The 20,028-nt window shown below is 37.2% G+C and overlaps 1 protein-coding gene across 1 annotated transcript in view; it reads left to right on the top strand.

Moving 5' to 3' along the window:
• LOC115777709 (neurexin-3a-beta-like) overlaps positions 1-18,409 on the top strand; it is a 38,443-nt gene extending 20,034 nt beyond the window's left edge. Inside the window, 3 exon segments of the mRNA XM_030725671.1 lie at positions 381-468; positions 16,554-16,807; positions 16,809-18,409. Coding sequence (XP_030581531.1) covers positions 381-468; positions 16,554-16,807; positions 16,809-17,495 — 1,029 coding nt within the window. The 3' untranslated portion in view covers positions 17,496-18,409.
• The last annotated feature ends 1,619 nt before the right edge of the window (positions 18,410-20,028 follow it).

Genomic DNA, 20,028 nt, shown 5'->3' with positions numbered 1-20,028 from the left:
GTGTAGTTGTGCTCTTGTAGTAAATAAATTAGAGGATATTTGTATCTGACCTCAAAGACCATCTTTGATTAGAACTCCACCCACAAAGTTCTGTAATTAGGTTGCATAATAACATCTGAGCCATTTCACTGAAAACTCTGCAACTAAATAAGTAAATGACAGCAAACTGAAAACTCTGAAAAACTGTGAACCTTAACTTAAGATCTTTTGGTCAGTCTTGTGCTCCTAAGTTCAAAGACTAGCATTCGCCTTCTAACTTGTTTTACATATTCTTCCCTTCTCTTTATGTGGCTTCTTTGTTTCTTCTGGTGGCTCTTTGCTTTTTTGGTATATTTGCTGTGGATATTACCTGTCTGATGACCAACATTCTGGCCCCGAAGCACGCAGAAGACATGGTGTCATCTGCAGAGTGTTCAAGCGATGATGAAGATCTGGAGGAGTGTGAAACTAGCCAAACAGGTGGGCTAGGTTAGTTTGCATTTGCTTGCTTTCTATGTGCTCTCACTCATCTGCAATAGAGGATCAAGGTATCCTTAAAGCATCACACCCCATGGTTAGTCAAAGTGTAACTTCATAAAATGGCCAAGGTGGTAATGATAAGCATAGGCCAATTGTCCTATGAAATACTTAATCCAAAAAAACTGGGTAATAAATAAAGTTTAAATTCAAATTGTACTTGTACATTCTGAATCTTAATTTAGCACAATAATAATTTATCAAGGTCATGAGCTACACTTGCACATGGGGTTATACAAAGTGGTTAACATGGTCACCAATATACATTCAAATGTTGTCTGCTTAGGGTGATAATAAGGGTTGGTACGTGTCTTCACCTGTGTGCTGAGTTTGTATGATGGTGAACCATGTTCTCTGTACTGATGCTGTAAAACTTATAACATCATGTTTGAGTCCATTGCTCCTGCCATTCACTGCTCTACTGATTTTCATTTTGAAACAGTACATTTTAACCGTTTTTGGTTTTAAAATTTCTGTTCAGCTAAAGTGAGTGTTGTCTAGTTTACATCGATGTATTTTGATTTTTGTTTATATTTGTGCTTTCCTAGATTGAGAGGCTTGCGTTGGTATATGTGCTAGAGAACAGATATCATTGAATTTCTGTGTAGAGGTTTTTTCTTTTTTTGGGTCACACTTTTGCTTTTAGGTGTACTTGTTAGTCTGTCCTTTTTGTACCTAAATATTTTTTAAAAAGTAATAAAATGTTTGAATTTGAAAGAATTTGGGAATCTCCATATTTTAGTTTTTGTAGTGAACGGCTAACAGACGTATTTTCACTCTGGCACAAAATAATAGAAGTGTGATACATATTTCTTAGGTGCAGGATAGGCCATTGGATCACAGGAACATCCACCAGGTTACTTAGGAATAGGGGTAGGTTACATTTTAGTCACGCACCAAACAAATAGTTTCAGGAATAAAAGATGTTGCTTGTCAGAAAGTCTCGTATATGCATTTTGGTCCTAAACTTCTTCTGTGATAAGATTTCAGTTTGAGTATATCATATAGGTGAAAATTCCATATGAAGAGGTAGATATGGCACTAATCTGGACCCTACCCTTAACCCCCAAACAGGTCATCTGGTGGATGTAAATTGGTAAAAGTTATGTAGCCGATTTTGAAAAATACAGTGCAGCCTTTCAAAATAAATTTCATGTGAATGTTGTACTCCAACCAAATAGCAAATATAATGCCAGTAGCCCCTTAACTGGCAAGGGCCCGCTGACGGGCCGTTTGTAGTCCCTTTTATATGGCAGGCTAGACCCTCCCATTTTTACTGACACCTCATTCGGCCAATCATCTAACTGGCTGCACCAAATCACCTGACAAAGCTACGTGACGCCCTCTGAGTATCACTGGCTCTAGCAAACCCATTTCTTAACATGATTGGCCGAATGAGGTGTCAATCAAAATGGGAGGGTCTAGCCTGCCATATAAAATGCACTTCATTCAGCCGGCGGACCAGACGCGGCCAGTTAATAGGCTATGAAATGGGTTTTTCAGAGCCAATAATGACCAGAAGGCGTTATGTAGTTTTTGTCAGGTGATTTTTTTGCTGCCAGTTAAGGGGTTAAAGTGGTGCTTTTGAGTGTAGATGGCAATTTAAAATATTAGAATTACAGAACAGTAAAGGTCTTTATGAATCAAAGAGTTTATCATTTAAGAAGATAGTGTGCTGTTCTGCAGATTAAAAATGGCACTTTGGATTAGTTGTACTTTGTAGTATTCCACACAAAACAAAAAAAAGAAAAAAAAAGTTTTATGCCATTTATTGAATCAGGTTACAAGTTCTCTTAAGGGAAATGTATGAATTGTGATTCTTAATCTGCAATATTCATCACAAGATATGCCCTTACTGAAGGTCATTCCCAAATTTTTTCAGAGTATGTGAAATATTGTTGTGTAAATGGTTTTAAAACTGTGATGTGTAGCCTGAGATCCATGGGGATTTGTGAAGAAAGACAAAGACAGGGCCCCAGTCATCCAATCATATGCTTACACAGAAATTCACACCATTCTAACCCAAACATCACTTTGACGTTGACAGCTGCATGCTTTGATTTTAAATTTTCTTTGCTCCTTTTTTCTAAGCCAATGCTTTTTTTTTTTTCTTCAGTGCTTTTTTCAGTGCTGTTTTGTCTTTTTTTAAATTCTGTTGCCAAGATTTCATTCTCACCTTTTTGCCAGTTGTCTAAAAATGCATTCTTGTATTTTGGCCTCATCATGTGTGGCATGACATTTTGGTGGGTGACAACTGTTTCCAGCTTCACTGTTAAAATAATAATTTAAAAAAAAGATTTTTATTATTTCAAAGCAGGAACAAAAATAAAACTTTTCTTGCCATCAACTTTTAATCCTGAACAAGTTCTATATTAGACTGATTACATAACCAATATTTGTTGCTAATTCGTCAGTCTTCCAGTCTGCTTTCTTTATTCAACCTCCTTCTAAAACTGCTTCACATTTGAACATGTTTTGGTGCTGATGGCAAAAAAAGAATTTTGCCACAAAGTACATTTTTTTCCACATTGTTTTTTTTTTTCTTAAGCAATCATTGTTACCATGGTTTAATAAACTCTTAAAAGCATTCACTTCAGAAAGATCATTTCTTGCATGCATTTTGACTGACACCACGTGCCTGCATTTAGACTAACTTGGTTGTTTTGTCTGCATTTATGTTTAAGTTGGAAGCCATTTTTTGCGGTCGCAGCGTCATCAAATGTCATCTATCTCATCCAACACTGTCTTTCATTTTTTTTTTTTTTTTTAGTGTGGCTGTTGTCTGTCTGGTTTGTTTAGAGAAGTTATCAAGTGATTCTGTTCTCTGTTGTAAATTTTCCATTCTCCTTCTCCATTCTTTCAGTTAATTTCATAAGATGGCAAAAAAAAAAAAAAAAAAATTCTTAAATTGTTTGTACTATTAGAAACCCTTAGTGAGGAAATAAACAGGTTACTTTTTTTTCCGTTGGAGAAAGACCAACAGCCAATTTAGCTAATTCCTAGATCAAATTCCCTAAGATGCCAGCATCACTCACTAATGAGATTGGTGTCTAGACAGCCTGTGTTTTACTGAAATTTACGGTATAATTTATTACCATACTCTTAAGCATAGAACAAATAAATAATAAAGAAAAACATCATGAAACCTTACATTTTTTTGAAATCAAGATTTTCACTCATTCAGTCACCAAGTGTATTCATTACATTCTCTACAATGAAAATTAAACACCTTTAGAAAAGTTTAACACTTTTTCAGTAGTCCCAAAAATACATTGCACTGTAGTACAGAACAGCCCAACAAGTCTTGATGGGTTTTAAGGCTGGAGTCAGTACAAGTCCTTATTAATTTAAGCCTACCATTTACTTCTAATGTTTAGGTCACTATCTTGAACCCCTCACCAAACCAGTCTGCCGTTGCCCCATAATACTCTGTACTCAACTTCGACAGGGGTGCATCAATCTTCCTTCTGGAAGTCAGCGGCCGACTCTTTATATTTGGTTCTCCTTCTCTCTTGCACTTCTTTCATGTGATCCTCTCAAGTTTCTGTCAGTTGTCATCAGGATAATGCCCTCTTTGGCCTATGAACACAGAAGGGTAGTTGTAATAATATGCTGTAGGATTGTCAGGTGATTCTCAAGGTCTTCCGACGACTGCCACTCTGGCGATGTTACTTGGACTTCAACTTCTTTGCCTGTGGCTGCACACCTGTTTTAACAAGTTATGCAATGGATTGCATAAGTGTGACCCCTGCCCTGATGCAAAGAATCTTGCAGAGGGCTGCAGAACGCAAGCAGTCTGCAGAAATTTATGGTGGATGGGAAATGCAAACAATCATAGCGTGCACATTGCATGCACTGTGCATGCACCACGCAACCTGATGGCATGTGACATATGCAGAACACGTGCAGGTTCTGCACATCCATGTGCAGAGGGTGGACATTTGCGTAGAGTTGACGTGCTTAACACATGCGTTGTAGATGGTGGTGGATCACTGTGTTGGTAGGATGTACTGAAAGCAGATGTGGCGGAGTGAACACGGCATCCGCTGCTCATCCACACCAAAATTCATTGCAGATGGTAGTGGAAAAGCTATGAAAAGGGTCGCACCCAAGGTATTTTCACAATTTTTCTGAACCCTGCATTTTCCACCACCTTCAGCCTGACTGTGGACAACTGTGGGCTGATGGCGGACTGTTAATGGACTGAACATGTGCATTACAGCGCCATCACGTGCATTAGGGAGTCGTCATGCACAATGTGGACTGATCATGAACTCAACAAGTGCTCATCACATGCACTCTTGTCCGCAACTGTCCACAGTGTCTGCAGCCAAAAATAAGGCAGCACCTAATTTTCGAAAAACTTGGACACGGCAGATGCCTGCGGACCATTGTGGACAATTTCTGCATTTTCTCTGTGTGTTCGTAGCTCTCCGCAGCCATTTTTGCGTCAGTGTGACAGAGGTTTTATTCTATTGAGAGGTGTAACAAACCTATCCAGAGCTTTTGAACAGTAGCTTAGGATGTTATCAATGTTATTCTTGTTGGGACAGGGACAGTGACAGTTTTGGGCATCCAGTTTGTCCCAACTGAAAAGATTGGAAAGACTAGGCAAGATATTGTACATTGCCTTGATTGGGTTCTGCCTGCCAGTTACCCTCTGATTATAGTTAGTATTTGGGTTATCACCAGTGATGACATAGACCTTCCAGAGTTAACGTCCAACAAATCACTCATGACCTTTTTAGGATTGGGTTCCCATCTTCCCCTTTTTATAGAATTTTCACCAATTTTCTGCTGCTTCTTAGGCTTATGTCTAGTTTGTCTGGGAACCTATATGCTTTTATTACACTTTATTACACTAGAAAGTGGCGTCTAAACAGGCCACATATCAACTTGTGTTTTAGTTGCAGTATTTTGCACAAACTGCCACTCTGGTAAACATGTTGCCCATGCCACTGTACTTCTGTGCAGACTCAGTGTTTTCTTATCCAGTGCAAGCCAGTTAATTCTGGTGGTAAATTTTGATCTGGAAGTACTTGCTCGCATGTGCACTTGCTACTATGGAACGTTAATGGAGTGGTTTGTCCACTAATTACAGAGCTGCAGGTTCATTCCTTGCACCTCAACATTCAGAAGTGACCTTGAGCAAGACACTGGACTCCAAGTTATTTTTGATGGCAGGCAAGCAGAAAAGAACAATTACATGCAATCTTTTTGACAATGATTAATGTTCACGAACAATTACATATTATTCACAATTAGAAAAGCTCAAAAATATATGAATCTTTTTTAGAAAAATTAAAATCTGAATTCTATTTATAGAGCTGCTTAATTTTATTATTGTTTTATTTATTTTTTTTTATATTTAATTGATTTCTTTTATTACTTGAGTAGTTCAACTTTATGGAGGTATTTTGTTTGTTATTCATCTATTCTTCATTTATGTTTATGGTATTGGTTGTGTTTTGGCTACTGCGATTTCCCCAAAAAACGTATTGCATCCTAAATTATTAATCATTAACAGATGAACCATGATAAAAGTGAAAGTAACAGGTAAAAGTTAAAACAAAATGTTTTTAATTAATTTCCTTTTTTAAAGGGTTCATTTTACCTATGACATATTAAGGAAAAGGTTTTTTTTTATTATATATATATATATATATTCTTCCCTGCTACCACTGATATTTATTTTGAGTTGAGCTCAGACTAATCAAAGATTTGCCATCTTATGGAATTCATATCTAATGACATTTTGACCTACATGGAAGAACATGTAGATATAATATTGAATCATATGTCAGATGACACTACAGGTTTAAAGCTGATATCCTTATTTTTTTTTTAATCATCAGATGATAATCATTTATAGCCTTCTTAGTGGTAACGTTATAGTGTAATATACAAGGTATGTTTAAGTCAACAAAATGCAGCCATTGCTAAATAACAACAATAGCATGTTCATACAGTTGTGAAAAAGAAAGTATTTCACTTCTAAGGTTTTAGAACATCATATGACATATTACACCATGTTATTAATTATTTAGCAAAACTAAGCAAAAATGCAGAAGCAATGTGTGAAACATGAAGTACCGCTAAAAGAAAAGAATCAAGGTGTTGCAATGAAACAGTCAAAGTCCAGACCTCAACCCCACTGAAACACTGTGGCAGACTTCAAGAGATTTATACATATATATGAAAATGCCCACAAACCTCAAGGAACTGAAGCAACATTTTAAAGAAGAGTGGACTAACACTCCTCCACAACAAAATGAGAGACTGATAAAGTTGTACAGAAAATGATTCCTTCAAGTGATTGCTACTAAAGGTGTTTCTACCAGGCACTGAATCATCTGATGTACTTAGTTTTTCACACACTGCTTGTGCACTTTGCTTAGTTTTTGTTAAATAAATAATGGCACAGTGTAATATGTCATGTGTTGTTGTTCATCTGAGGCTGCATTTGAATAATTTTAAAATCTGCTGCGAACCATATAATTTTCATTTATGTCAATTTAGTTCACTTTTATTTATATAATTCACAACAACAGCTCCTTCAAGGTGCTTTATATTGTAAGGCAAAAACCCTACAATATTAATGTCCTGATATATAAACTTTAAAACTGAAAGATGGTGTACTTTCTTTTTCACGTGACTCATATTTACAGGACAACTTACACTGTGGTCTAAAGTGTTCTCCCTCTAGTGTGACCATACAGAGCATTCTGAAACGACACAAACCATATACCAAGAAAAACAGATGGGTTACTTTTTATTGAACAAATAAGGATTTCAAACAAAATTACAGTCTTTGAAATGTTGTGGCCTGTGCTCAACAGCAACACTTATAATTTGATACATCTTTTAGATTTAAAGTGACAATTTATCCCATTGAGAAAATGATTGATGTATTTACAGTACCAGTCAAAAGTTTGGAAACACTCACCCATTCATATATTTGCAGTATTACAAACTGTGCCTCACTAGAAATAATCAAGTAAGTTACTGGTAACGAAAATTGAACACTTCCTTCTGCTTTGTCTTGACCTTAAAAACATTTAACTAAGGAAATGTGATCTGAGCTATGAAAAAAACACAAAAACCACAATATGTTTATGGGTGAGCTTTGCACTACATGCAATTATAGTTCTTTTGATCATTTTTCAACAGTAGACCACTTTAACCTCTTAACAGCACTAAACCGGTTTTACAAGCTAGATGATCTTACAAGACTCTTTCATGGTTTCTGACAGTACTTAAAGTGATATATATGTGAACATTCCATATAAAGGGGTGGGTACCTATCCCTATAGGTCCCTGGCATCCTGGTGCAAGTCAAGAGGTTAAAAATTTGCAGAGGGTAATGGAACAAGCATCAACAACAGTAAGCCATCAAATGAAGAGCTGCAGGTGACAGGCTGCACACCTCCAACTTCTCAGTTAGGTAACAAGCTACCTTTACTGGGCCCTACAGTTTAGACTTGCACTGAGTGCAGCAGAAAATAAGAATGGAAGACCAATTATCAGTATTTTTTTTTTATTGTCCATCTACCCATTTACCCTGCTTATCAGGTCTGGGTCACAGGGGCAGCAGTTCAATCAGCAATGTCCAGACCTCACGCTCTTCGCAACTACTCCCAATTATGAGGAGATATCAAGATGCTCCCCAGCCAGCTGTCAGACAGCTTATCTTCTCACTAGGACATGAGAGAAACACCTGAGCTGGAAGGCATCCAGGAAGCATGCTAGTCAGATGCCTGGACTACCTCAACTGGCTCTGAAGGAGCCGTGCCTCTGCTTTGCACCTCTCTTGAATAACCACACCTCTCACCATGCTTCTTGCCCTTCTCTAAAAGCCTAGATACCCTTCAGAAGAAACTTGTTTCTGCTGCTTGTATCCATAGTTATATTCTTTCAGTCACAGCTGGTGGCCACAGGTGAGAGTAGAAATGTGCACAGATGCTCTGCCAATCCATTTGTAAATCTCCCATTACACTCGTGCCTCACTCATGAGCAAAAGCCAGACACATTTGAAGTCCTCCACTTGAGGCACTTCACCCATTTTCTCCTGAGAACAATGGTCTTGGATTTGGAGTGCTAACCCTTATCCCAACTACTTAGCATTTGGTGGCAAACCACCCTATTGTCGTCCTAACATTGCCACATCATCTGAAAATGCAGAGACGTGATCTTGAGTCTGCTGAACCTGTTTGTCCGCCCTCAGAATGAAATGACCTGTAACTACAGGTGTACTGAAATCAGCCAGGGCAGAAGTCTTTCAGATTGCTACTTTAAGATCCTTAATTTTGATTATCTTATTAGATCAAACAAGTTTCACATCAACTTTGCCCTCAACTCATAACTCTACCTTTAGAGAACACCTTTCACCACTGCACATGGCAACAACATGCACAGAGAGAGAACAAAGGATATCAGCTTTATGCTTGTCTTTTGAATTCTAAATAAAATGCATTCCACATCTAATAAAACATTAATGTATGTTTTGTGTTTTAATTGTGTTCCTCTTTCCCACTACTATTAGTTAAACGTGAACTGTGTCCCAATTGCATACTGTATACTTATACTGTATGTATAAGTATGGGGGGGGGGGTGTTTGAATTGGGGGTGTTTAGACTGTGAAAGTGACAAATTTATTATATGAGTTTGCATCCTGGTCCCAGTTAAATGGACAACAGCGAACTGCTATGAATACCTTTACAGAGTTGCAGTTTGGCTGCTGTCTGTTACACAGCACACACTGCATCATTTTTTCCCCCCCCCTTTTCTTTCCATTGTAAACTGCTACTTTAAGTTAACTTAGTTATTTGGTTATGGGATTGGGACACAGTGTCTGTCTCCTGTTCTTCTAACATCGGTCGGTCCTATCTGCGCCCAGTTTGCCGTGTTGTTTCTTTTCTACTTTCCCTAAATGCAACTTACTTTAAGCATGCATCAACATCCTGCAGTACAACTAAAACAAAGCCAAACAAGAATAATAACAACAACCCATTCTCAGCCAGTACCGTCTCTCTCTGATGTACACCCAGACTGCACGGCCGGTTCATGTTTAAAAACTAACATTACAGATAGATTTGTCATCAAGAAACACAAGAGAAAGGAGCCCGTCTTCCAGTCGAGTGCCTCTCTCAGCAGTGTCTGTTTTCTATTGTGTGCATCTGGTTGTAGTGTGTGAAAAATTTTAAATGGCTTTGTTCTTTCATCTTAACATTTTTCATTTGATAGTTTTTAACTGGTCATATTTTTGTAATTATCCAATTGATCACTGGCATTTTGGTTTTGATTATGTTTTTTGGCTTCCTAGGTCTGTTTTCTTTTTTTTTTTTCTTTCTTCTTTTTGTTTTTTTTGTAAATCGGATCATATATAAATCACTATTTTGTGAACTATTTTGATATAATTTAACTTTTGGGCTTTGGAACTCCTTCACAGTGACTAGCTTGTGTGTTTTATTTTCATGCTCTCCTAAATTAAGCATAACGTAACATTCAAAACATCACAAGCAACTCAAACATTTTCAAAATATTCACAAGCTCACAAATCAGCAGGTGAAGCAGTTCCAGAGACACGTCTCACATTTCTTAAATTTTTTCAGATTTTTTTAAATCTATTTTCATTAAAAAAGAAAAAGAAATAAAAAAAATTCAGAATAATATTTTGACTGTAATAAAAACAAACAGAAACAAAAACAAATGAATTGCATGGCTAAGAAGTTGCAGTTTAGGGTTTGTAAGACATGTCAGTGTTAGAGTTCTTCTGTTCTTTTCTGTAGATGGGCATGTATATTGCTCATTGTTTGTATATCCCCATCCCTTCCTTACAGCCAAAAGCTCTAATGCCGCCCGACCGCTTCGTACTGCCTTTACATGGACATGGCAACTGACTTACACTGTCACCCTCATCATCCTCATTTCCTATGTAGTATGTTCATAGGTCCCAACCCCTCTTCACCTTTTCCCTTGTCTTTAGAGATATTAAAATATAAAGTCATCCATCCATTTTACACTAAAGAACAAATGGCAAATTAAGCAAAAATTGTAACATGAATAGATTTTAGGTGTCATTGAAGTCTCTTGCAATGAAAAAAAATGCAGATATACACATTTTTTTTTGTACAAAACAACTTATTTACCAGGAAAAAAACAAAACATAAAAAACAGAATTATGGTGTTTATTTTTTATGTTATGTGGTGTGGTTGTATGTGTTGTTGCCTCCCTGTTCCGTCACGTTTTAAGATAGAACACAATCTACAGTGGATAAAAATGACCTTTAACAGTACCAAGTGGCTATCCAACATTCTTACCCAACTTTTCCTTTGTAAATTCTTTTCCTCATGCCTAAATCATGCGGGCAATTTGTTGATGTAAGTTGACAGTATCGAATATTTTTGGTTTCTTCCTATTGCACTGATTTTTAAAGATGCAGTTTGCAAAATGGAAGGCTTTTCAAAATGTGTTTTTTTTTTTAGGTATGTCACACTGGTGGCAGGGTAACACTTTATATTAAGGTGCATATATTCAGCATGATCTGCTTTTTATCATTCCCACGAGTAGCTTTATTTCTTAGTCATTTTAAAGAATTTATTAATTCCTTATTCTGCATTACCTTATTATTCAACTATTATGCCAAATTCACTTTCAATAACTAGCTTAATGCCAGCTGTTGGAGATAAATTATTGTGTTCAATAAGGACATTATAAGGGAGGTGAAATGAAAGAACAGCCATTCTCTTGTATTAATAGTGTGTTAATAGTGTCCAAAAATCACATTTAATCAAATGCCCTGTCACTGCCGTTAGCCAGTCAAATCATTTTTAATATTATGAAAATATCCCAAGAAAGTAGCTGCTTGGGAAGCCTTTTGTTCAGCATCAATTGACAAGATTGTGGCCAATTGTCTTGTTGTATAGCAACAAATTTTGTAGCATGCAGGTTGCGTAGCTTGTGCTAACTAAAGCTTTATCACTCTCAAGCAACACGTGAGTGTGAATACTCCTTTTCATTAATGGCTGAGTAGCTGTAGAATATTTTTATGCAGAACAAGCATTAATAATTGCTTTAAAATAACATTTAAAGTGCAGATATTCTGCTACTATTCATCCAAATAAACAACTGATTATTGATGAATATGTGTATGCAATATAATGTTTTACCAAATGCAGCCAGTGAATTTGGTAGCTGTTACATTTAGTAATTTTAGCAATCATATAACTTATAAAACTGCTTATTTTGAAGCTTGCAAACTGCATCTCTTATCACGTCATGGCTATGTTTGATAGAAATAATAATTCTGAATTTTGTGCTTGTGAATGTTGTGTTTGTGATTATTTGTGAGATACTTAATCGTTTGCTTTTAATTGACATCTAGTTTGGAATGTGCATCAAAGACTGTGTACATGTGCTTTACTGTGTGGACTTTTTATGTCCGTGGAACAGTGGCATTTTGGATGGTTGCTCCAGTGGTGCTAGTTTGAGATTACAGATTGAATCAAACTCGTTTGTATCTGTCCTGCAAAATTAAAAATATCAACCTCGGTCACTAGAAAGTCTATTTTTGTAAAAACCCAAAAATATTTGGGATGCTGTGTGAAATGTAAATAAAATCAGAATGCAATGATTTGCAAAGCTAATAAACCCATATTTTATTCACAATAGAACATAGAAAATTATGTATATATATATATATATATATATATATATATATATATATAAACATGTTTATACTGAGACTGAGTTTTACTTTTACTTCTTCTCTTCTTGTTCTTCTCTTGGCTGCTCCCCTTTGGGGTCACTACAGCGTCTCATCTGCTTCCATCTCACCCTCTCCCTAGCATCCTCCTCTGTCACATCAACCCTCTGCATGACCTCGTTCACTACATCCATGGCTCTTTTCTGTGGTCTTCCTCTTTTCCTCCTGTCTGGCAGCCCCATATTCAGTGCCTTTTGTCCAATATATCCACTATCCCTCCTCTGTCCAAACCATCTCAGCCTTGTCCCTTTAACTTTGTCTCCAAACTGCTCGGCCTAAGCTGTCGCTCTGATGTACTCATTTCTAATATTCTCTATTCTGGTTAGCCTCAGTGAAACTCTTAACATCTTCAGCTTTGCCACCTCTGCTTCCTGTCTCTTTGTTAGTGTCACTTTCTCCAAACCATAGATCATAGCAGGTCTCACTGCCATCTTCATAGTGAAATCTTCTCTTTCATTGTTGCTGCTATAAATAGTCCATGGAGACTGACCTCATGTACCAACCTGTCCATCATTGCAAACAGGAAGGGGCTCAGAGCCAGTCCCCGGTGTGATCCCACCCCCACCTTGAACCCATCTGTCACTCCTAGTGCACACCTTACCATTGTCTCTCTGTCCTCTCTCCTAGACAAACTGAGACATTTTGCTATTTCGTCAAAAATATTACCTCATTTTGAATCTGAAGCAATAACAACACCCCCCACCCCTCCCAAAAAAAAAAAAAAGAAGTTGGGGTGGAGGAAACAAAAGGCTGGAAAAGTGGAATTAGAAAGAAACAGCTTGAGGAACATTTTGCAACTAATTATGTTTAGCGACAACAGGTCAGTAATATGATTGGATAAAAAGAGCAACTTAAATAGGCAGATTTTTTCCAGAAGTAACCATGGGCAGGGGTTCACTGATATGCAAAAAGCTTCATCTACAAATTGTAAAGCAATTTCAGAACCAATGTAAAATTGGGAAAATTTTGAAGATCTCATTATTACATCCACAAATGCAGGTTAAAGTTCTGTTGTGCAATGGAGAAGCCATATGTGACTGTGATCCAGTACCACCCCTGTCCTCTTTGCACCAAAGCTCATTTAAAATGGCCTGAGGCAACATGGAAAACTGTTCTATGGAGAGACAAATTGAAATTTTGGAAAAGATGGATGCCACATCCTCTGGGCTAAAGAGGAGAGACCATCCAACTTGTTATCGGCACTCATTTAAAGGGCCTGCATCTCTTTAATCTCTTTAATGCAGGTGTGCATTGGTGCATATGGAATTAGCAGTTTGCTTATATGGAAAGGCACCATCAGTGCTGAAAGGTTTTAGAGCAGCACACAGTCCCATCCAGATGACTCATGGAAGCCCTTGCATATTTCAGCAAGACAATGTTAAACCGCATACTGCAGGTATTAAAAAAATGCATGGATTCATAGGATAAGGGCCTTTGTCCCTGAACTGGCCTATCTGCAGTTCAGACCTTTCACCAACTGAAAACATTTGGTGCATCAGAAAATGAAAAACACAACAAAGAAGACCAAGGGCTGCTGAGCAGCTAGAATCCTCTATCAGCATTCCTCTCCTAAGAGTCTGCTGAGCAGACTGAGACTGAGAATCTGCTCTCTTCAGTTCCCAGACATTTACAGACTACAGTTTAAAGAAGAGGGGATGCTGCACAACACTAAACATGGCCCAGTCGCAACTTTTTTGGGATGTGTTGCTGCCATCAAATTCAAAATGGGAAATAAATATTTTTCTTAAAATGTTTTCAGTGTTCCGTTGAATAAAAAATGGGTCTATGAGATTTGCAAATCATTGCACTCTGTTTTTTTTTACACAGCGCTCCAACTTTTTTTAAATTGGATTTGTATTAATGTGGTGATTAGCCTCTACTTCTGTTTCCTAACAGATACAGAAATATTAATGAGATGATGAGAGGTGTTGTTATAAATAAGCAAGTTTTATTAACGGCTAGCTTTACTAACTTTAGTAAATAGCTTTACCGATCCCTCCAGCCAATGTAAACATGAGAATCCTTTTGCTCTGCGCTCATTCTTATTAAGACTGTCAAAAGGAATATAGTCTAGTATGTTTATGAAAAGGGAAAAGGAATTAACAAATCTTTAGTTAGATTATTTGTTATCAAATATAACTAATGACAAATATATACGAAAGATTAGATGTGAGTTAAGGCAGCGTGTTTGCAGATGAAAAAAAAAATCTCTGATCTGTGGTTAAGTAGGCATGTGCATATTAAACTGATTTGTTAGGTGACGGGTATTTTACACTTTGGATGCAAGACAGGTTACACAGGGTGAGCCTTCATATTGCCCTGCAAATTAAATTAAAAAGTAATTTTCTGTGCTGCAGGACTATTCTTAGGACAGAATCTTTGTCACTTAGTAAAAATAAACACAATAAAGAACTTGATAATAAAGAATACAATAAATCTTGTCCAAAAAAAATGAAGTAAGAAGGTTCTTAAAGTCATCTAACAGGACCATGCCCTTTTAATGTTAAATCTAAAATTTTACATTAAAAATGCCAACATTTTGGAAGTACATAAAAGTTGATAAAGTAATATGTACTTTTTCTGTATGGTTTGTTGTATCTACACAGAATTATTTGAATCCTAATTTAGGACAATTGAAAATTACATTTAAACTTGAGTGTGTTAATAAATGAAAACAGTGATTAGCATCTAATTCATTAATGAAGGAGCTTTATATTTCTTTTTTTGCAACTCTGTCTTCCAAATTCAGCTCTGCTGTAAGACATTTTTGTAAAACTGTAACTACAAATTTATGTGTTGCTTAGAAGTTTAAAATACTCGGAGAGCCACTGAGCAGTGACACTGAAAGCCACTTTCATGTCAATTATGATGATAATCTATAGTTTGAATTTTTTAAATATATTGTTGCTAATACGACTTTGTTTCTTTAAAAAAAAGCTGTAACACTGTAAAATGTGAATCTAAGCAGATGCAATGATTTGCAAATCATTTAGATCCTGTATTTAAATGACAGCAGTCCAGAGACAACATACCAAAAGAAGAGACTTTGTTTTTGTTTTGTTCATTTTGAATATCATACAAGTCACACCTTTCAAAAACTGTTGTCTCACTGTTCTATTCTTGCTTAATATCTGAATTCAGCTGCTAATTTAAATTTAATCAACACAATTATATTGCACCATGTTTTTGGTTTTTGCAAACAAAGCTGAACTTGCAGGAAATCCAGTTCAGCACCCAGATTATTTTATTACTAGACCGTATTTTTGGAAAACATGCAGGGTGTGGTCTGTCATTGTCTTGCTGAAAATGAGCAAGACCTTTCCCAAAAGAGATATTGTCTGGTTGGCACAACATGTTGCTCCAGAACCTGTATACGCTTTGTATATACTGTCATTGTTAACATACTCAGCTAGCCGTGCTTGAAAGCAAGCTAGATGACCTCTCTTTCCAAAACAAATTTTCTAATTGGTCAGGCCACAGCACAGTGTTCCATGTTGCCTCCATCTGTCTCAAATGAGAGTTGGACCAGTACCTTGGTTATCTATTTTCCCTTTGCATAGTTGCAATTAAAACTCCCTGGGGATTCTATTTGTAGTCATATGTTACTTATTAACCTATTCGGGTGCAAGTTGTTTCAGGTATTTTTGTTTCCTTTTGTTGTTGCTCCACAACTTTTTGAACCTTTTGTTGTGCCTCCAAATGTGTTGTGGGCATCAAATTCAAAGTGGATATTTTAATAGATTATTAATTATTTGCAAATCATTGCATTATGTTTTTATTTCATTTTTACATGCTGTCCCAGCTTTTTGGGGGGAAATATGTTTGCATTGTGGATTTTATCAAAATTATTGTTACTGCATGTCTAATAAAATGATTTTGGCTTGATATATTAGTTTACCTTACATTCTTGAAAAAAGAAGAGCAAAAACTACAGTATCTTATGCTACTAATTTTATGTGGCTCTGTAGTGTAGTGGTTTACACATTTGCTTAGCGAGTGAAAGGTTGCTGGTCCATTAAAATTTAAGATAACTTTGCTGCAGCTTTATAAGTCATACATTTTAAGTTCTTTGGAATTCATAGCAGAATTCAGAAATATGCATAATTTTCTTTGAACTGTGTACGCTCTGACTTAGTAGTAACTGATATGCCAAGTCATTGTCATTGATTTGAAATTAGGTGTTTTTTAAGTCCCGGTGTGTCGCATTTTGTATATTTAATGAAACCTGTAAGTTGTCCTCTAACATGTCTACATGTGTGTCTCCAACCCCAGGAGATGAGTTAGTCATCAGAATACTTGAGGATCCATTAGCGCACCCCTCTGTAGCTCCTCGTGCACCCTTCATTCCCACTCCCTCAACCCACCACCCACTCCTTACCATTATTGAGACCACCAAAGAGTCCCTGTCCAAGGCCACTGAGGCGGGGGTACCTTGCTTGTCGGACCGAGGCAGCGATGATTGTGATGATGATGGCTTGGTGATATCGGGGTATGGCTCTGGGAAAGCGTTCAAGTCTAACCTGCCACCCTACTGACGATGAAGATTTTTACTCAACCTTCTCCTTGGTAACAGATAAGACCTTGTCCACGTCAGGCTTTCAAGGTGACTACAAAGCAAATGCACCCAAGACTTTTATACCTAACAAACCTTCCATCTCCAGACGCAGTAGGACTACCACTACCACCATAGCACTAACCGCAGACCAGAGCCGCACCACCACCACCTCTGCCTCCACCGCAGCCCTCCACAATGCTCCGGCCAAACAGCCGGCTGGCAAAATGAATAACCGCGAGCTAAAACCCCAGCCCGACCTAGTGTTGCTTCCATTGCCCACATCCTTTGAGGTAGACAGCACCAAGCTGAGGGGCCCATTAATAACCTCCCCAATGTTCCATAATATACCCACAGCACTTCCCACAGAGCCAGGCGTCAGGCGAGTTCCAGGGCCCTCGGAAGTGGTCCGTGAATCTAGCAGCACCACCGGGATGGTCATCGGAATAGTGGCGGCCGCTGCCCTGTGCATCCTCATCCTCCTGTATGCCATGTATAAGTACAGGAACAGGGATGAAGGCTCCTACCAGGTGGACGAGAGCAGGAACTACATAACCAACTCAGCTGTGCAGAGCAATGGCGCTGTCATGAAGGACAAACAGCAGAGCTTGAAAGGCAGTAACAAGAGACAGAAAAATAAGGATAAGGAGTATTATGTGTGACTGTGAGACTTTCATGTACATGAGAGAGCGAAGAAAGAGAGCACTAAGAGAACATTTACTTATCAGTTTCCTTGTAAGGAGCTATGACAAATGATGGTATAATATGGAACTTGAAAATTCTTATACTGTGCTGAGTAGTTGAACTGATGATATGTACTGTAACATAAAGCACACTTACTATTAAGCAAAAGCTTAATGACAAGGTTAAATAGCAACTTTAGAGATCTTACTCTTCTATCTGGTCAGACATTATCAGTATAGAAATACTTCACAGCATCATTCTCCTAAGTGACTTTTAGAGCTATGTGATCCTAGGCATTAAACAATTTTTTGTGAAATTGTTAATTACAAACGGCTCATAATCTTATACATTTTCAGCATGTAAACAACATGTAGTGCTTAACAAGAGGGGGTCAGGCACACAATCATTGTAAAAGTAAAGGACTCTTATATCAAAATATTACAAATTTTTATGGTTTATAAATAAGTGCGGTGTCTTACCTATTTTTGCTTTAAGCAAAAGAAAAACAAACAAAAAGAACAGCAAGAAAAGACAACTATTTCTGTGTATAAAATGAAACCAAGTGAGAAAATGGAAAGGGCAGCTCTCATAGCATCTGTTTGCCCTGGCATCGAATTCACCACAATTATTCTCATTGTCTGACTGACACAGTGACTCGCTTTGTTGGAAGAATTTGCCGGTTCTCTTGGTAAGAAATGACTGATTGTAAAATGCATGCCATCCTGATTCTGCAGTAAAGTACGGTATAGTAGAAGTCCAGTATACAGTGTTCAACTTGGACCATGTTCTCTTTAATGCAAAAACCAATACTTCATCATCAGATTGGGACTTCCCCTCTTTTTTGAACCCCTGAAAAACGTCAACTGCGGAAAAAATCTGCTAAAGGTCTAATATTGATGCACAGCAAGTGGTGGTTTTCTCTTTTTGCAAAATTGTATATTGGTTCATTGCATATCATTCTCTTTTTCTATGGAGGTGTCAGGAAGAAGACAAATGCAGTACTACAACACTGTTAACAAATGTGTATACAGAAATAAATCTAATGTTGAAAGTGTGAATTCTATCTGCTGTCACAGTCAACTGTGTCAAAAAAAAAAAGAAGAAATTTGTTTACATATTTTATTACATGCTATCTGTTGTACTTTGTAGGTAGTAAATTGTACATATACCATGACAGTTGTAATTTTTAGTACCACTATTGTACAGACTAAACATATGGTTTATCAACAGATTTCATGAGAAATTTATTAACTGTTAATTTACATGGAGAAAGACTCTAACCAGAATGTGGAGAATCATATTGATATTCATTAAGAATAAAAATGTATTGTTAGCCTAGAAATCTAAACAAAGATGTTTCTAAAGTTGCATGAGTATTTAATTACTTGCAGCTGTCCAACAAATACAAGGTGCCCTTCCTTTTGTACCATGGCTTTCTTGTTCTGGATTTATTTATTTTTGTTAGGAGAGAACAAAGTCAGATTTATGGCAAAGAGACAAAGCAGCTACAAAAGGATGGGCCTTCAGAGTTTGTAAAGACAAAATTCTGTGGACCTTAAATCATTGTTGTCACCTCTTTGTCATTAGTTAACATCTTATTTTGAAAATGTTTTACTGCCCTTTTATGTTCCCATTATCTGTCATTGTCATTGAGTCACAACGTGCAGTCTTTTTCTTAGAAATCACATTTTTGTTATGATTGTTATTATTCATAACCTTTTTTTTCATCAGTTTGATAACAAATAAAACTTTTTTTCCCTCTGAAGATACAGTATACTGTACTCGATGGATAAATATGGTTATTCATGACAATACTACACAGCATTTCCCCTCTCAGTCCCAGCACAGAATCATGTTTACTCTGGCACAGAGGAAAAAACATTTTTTAAAAACCTGAATGTTTAAGTTTTCTCTACAGCTGTTATTAATGACCTAATAAGCAGTCAACACTCTCCTGAGGACTGGGACATTGGGACTGAGACTGTGTGGTTTTGGCAGTTTGTTAAAGCAGCCTGGCAAAATAAGGAGACAACTCAGATGCAGGCATTTGCTGATTGGTAAATCAACATGATGCCATTATTGCCATCAACCAACAAATAAGAAGTTTTGTTGTCATGTATGAAGATAATTGAAATTACCTTCATACATGAAGGCTTGATTAATCTCTGGCTCTCTTCCACAGCATGTCTTTTGTCCTGTCTCCCTGCCCTCGTCCCCAGCTGGTCGTGGCAGATGACTGCCCCTCCCTGAGCCTGGTCCTGCCGGAGGTTTCTTCCTGTTAAAAGGGAGTTTTTCCTTTCCACTGTCACCAAGTGTTTGCTCATGGGGGTTGCTTTCATTGTTGGGTTGTATTATTTTATGGTCTTAACCTTAGAAAATAAAGCACCTTGAGGTGACTATTTGTTGTAATTTGCCACTATATAAATAAAATTGAATGGAATTGAATCAAGATAGATCAGGATATACTGATGAACATGGACAAATTATCATGATCATGGGCCCAGGACACAA

The sequence above is a fragment of the Archocentrus centrarchus genome, unplaced genomic scaffold (genome assembly GCF_007364275.1).
Source record: "Archocentrus centrarchus isolate MPI-CPG fArcCen1 unplaced genomic scaffold, fArcCen1 scaffold_66_ctg1, whole genome shotgun sequence".
NCBI lineage: Eukaryota > Metazoa > Chordata > Actinopteri > Cichliformes > Cichlidae > Archocentrus > Archocentrus centrarchus.
Note: the sequence above shows the minus strand (reverse complement) of the source record. Positions and strands in the feature narration are given on the sequence as shown.